This window comes from Cryptomeria japonica, chromosome 5 (genome assembly GCF_030272615.1).
Source record: "Cryptomeria japonica chromosome 5, Sugi_1.0, whole genome shotgun sequence".
Lineage (NCBI taxonomy): Eukaryota > Viridiplantae > Streptophyta > Pinopsida > Cupressales > Cupressaceae > Cryptomeria > Cryptomeria japonica.
This window is the reverse complement of record NC_081409.1, coordinates 865,920,708-865,923,051: the sequence shown is the minus strand read 5'-3', so window position 1 is coordinate 865,923,051 and position 2,344 is coordinate 865,920,708. Positions and strand designations below refer to the sequence as shown.

The window sequence follows — 2,344 nt, the reverse complement described above, 5'->3', positions numbered from 1 at the left end:
ATACCATTATTTTGACACAAAATGTATAAAGACAAAAGTCCATTAATTTCATCTAAAAACTGAAACATATCGCTGCACCAAAATTCACCAGAATAAAAATGTTCACCATGACGAAGGATATCATAGTAGCATTTTTCACATGTTTCAATTTCTGTGGTAGATAATGTTGTTGTTTGAACTTACTCTGTCTTGATAAAGTTTTATTCTTCTTCAATAACAAGTAAAACCTTTGAACAACCATACACTCTTATCTTCTCTACACTCATCAAATTCCAATAACACTGTGGTATCCTCTGCAATGCCTCACACTTCATTATTGTCAATATTTTGAGTGATGGCAGGGCTCCTCCTTCCACTACTAGTAGCTGCGCTATCTTCTCCACCTCTACCATTATTAATGCCTCTAGCTTGAGAAACGCTCCTCCCCTGCCAAATTCTTCTGGTAACTTCTCTATGTTAGGGCACTTAACGATCTCTAGGTTCTTAAGATTCTCGAGCTTTTGCAACGGAGGTAGTTGGTTCAACATGTCACAGCTGCACAATCTAATGTAGCCCAGATATTGAAATCCACAAATTGAATCCTCTATTTGGTGTAAGTGAGGAAATACTAGACAGATTGTCCTCAATTTTGAAATGGCAATCATGTCATGAGGTAGCCTTTCTATATTTGTGAGATGCAGATGTATATGCTGCATCTGCTTCATGGTTCCCAAAATTCCTTCTCGAATTATTTCACCATTATATGTAAGCGCCAACCTTTTTAGTTGGTTTAGGGTACCCAAATCATTAATTGAAAGCCGACCTCTTCTCCATTCATTCCAAGCTATATTTCTAGATCCACCTACATTCAGGTACTTCAGAGACCTGAGGTGTGAGATCCCATAAGGCATGCACTGCAGGTTTTGACAAGAAGCAAGATTCAAAAGTTTTAGGGAAGTTAACTTAGAAATGCTGGATGGGAGTTGTGTAATATCAGATTGATAAAGATCTAATACTTGAAGGGTTCTAAGGTTTGCAATAGAGTAAGGAAGTTTCTTGATTGGCACACAGCATAATCTGAGGCAAACTAAATGCTTCAAACATCCTATGTTTTTTTGGCAAAAACTGCAGGGCAGTTCGTGACAAATCGAGGACCCTGAGACCGGTCATACTCCCAATTACTTCTTTTCGAATTTCCGTCAAAGAAGTATTACCAGCCAGTAGCAAGTAGCGGATATGGGGAGCTGTGAATGCCTTTGGAACCTTTGTCAAACCATTGTCCCTTAAAGAAATTCTGATGTGTCCCCCACATACATCAGCTGGAAACTCTCCTAAACCTCTGTATGCCTGAAAGAAGCATTTTTCTCCCTTTTCAGCAATTTGGTGTGCTAAAAAGTGGTGCAATACATCATGCACCCTGAAATTGAGCACCTTTCTATCGTAATCCTTCATAATCGTTTCAATAAGGCATCGGTCTGCTAACAAATTGACATATATCTCTCCAATTTGGAGAGGATCCGGCCCGACCACTAACCCTTCTCCAATCCAGTACTTAGTAGCAAGTGAAATATGGATGACTTCGTCTTTTGAGAAAGTAGCGAGGTAAAGGAAGCACAACTGCAAGGAAAATCTGTAGCCCCCCAATTCGGCCAAAGCATTGTAGCTTAACCTTAACCTGCTTGAAAGGGAGTGTGTAACATCCTTCTGCAACCTCTGGAGTGCAAATTCCCATTCATTTGACCGAGAGACGCCTGCCATTGCCTGCCGAACTACCTTTATGGCTAATGGAAGCCCTCCACACTCCTTGCAAATATGCCTCGCTATTTCTTGGTCAATGTTCATGGGCAAAACTCCATCGCTGTGTCTATTCAACTCTTCATTCTCTATCGGTGTCATCTGGTGTGCAGCTTTCTTAGGCAAACTAGCTCCGGGAACCAGGTCTCTGATATGACTAATACTTCTCACAGGTGGTAATCCATCAGGCACATTATCTGATATGATGTATTCATACTCTTTCAACAACTCTTTTATCTCTTCCGGTTCTTCTTCTTCATGCTCCAGATTTTCAATCTTCTTAGGAACTAAGGCAAAACACATATTCTCATGTCTCATTCTATCCAAGAATTTCCTTCCATCCACCAAACAGATTCTAGCATTCGTACAGACTTCACTCTTCAAAGGCTCATCCAAGGGCAACAAGGTTTGCTTCATCCCATTGGCCACAATAGTGTATGTATTCTTCCTCCCATCATGTATTGCCTATCTATCAAACTGCCAAGGTCTACCCAACAAAAGGTGACAAATATCCATAGGCATAATATCACACAAGACTTCATCATGATAATTCCCAATTTTTAATTTCACC

The 2,344-nt window shown here is 40.2% G+C and overlaps 1 protein-coding gene across 1 annotated transcript; it reads right to left on the bottom strand.

Moving 5' to 3' along the window:
* Positions 1-200: 200 nt before the first annotated feature.
* On the bottom strand, positions 201-1,821 carry LOC131036378 (probable disease resistance protein At4g27220). Its single transcript, XM_057968248.1, has 2 exons — positions 1,049-1,821; positions 201-534 (listed from the first exon to the last, which is right to left on the bottom strand). The coding sequence occupies exons 1-2, from the start codon at positions 1,819-1,821 to the stop codon at positions 201-203; spliced, it is 1,107 nt and encodes a 368-aa protein (XP_057824231.1).
* Positions 1,822-2,344: the final 523 nt, after the last annotated feature.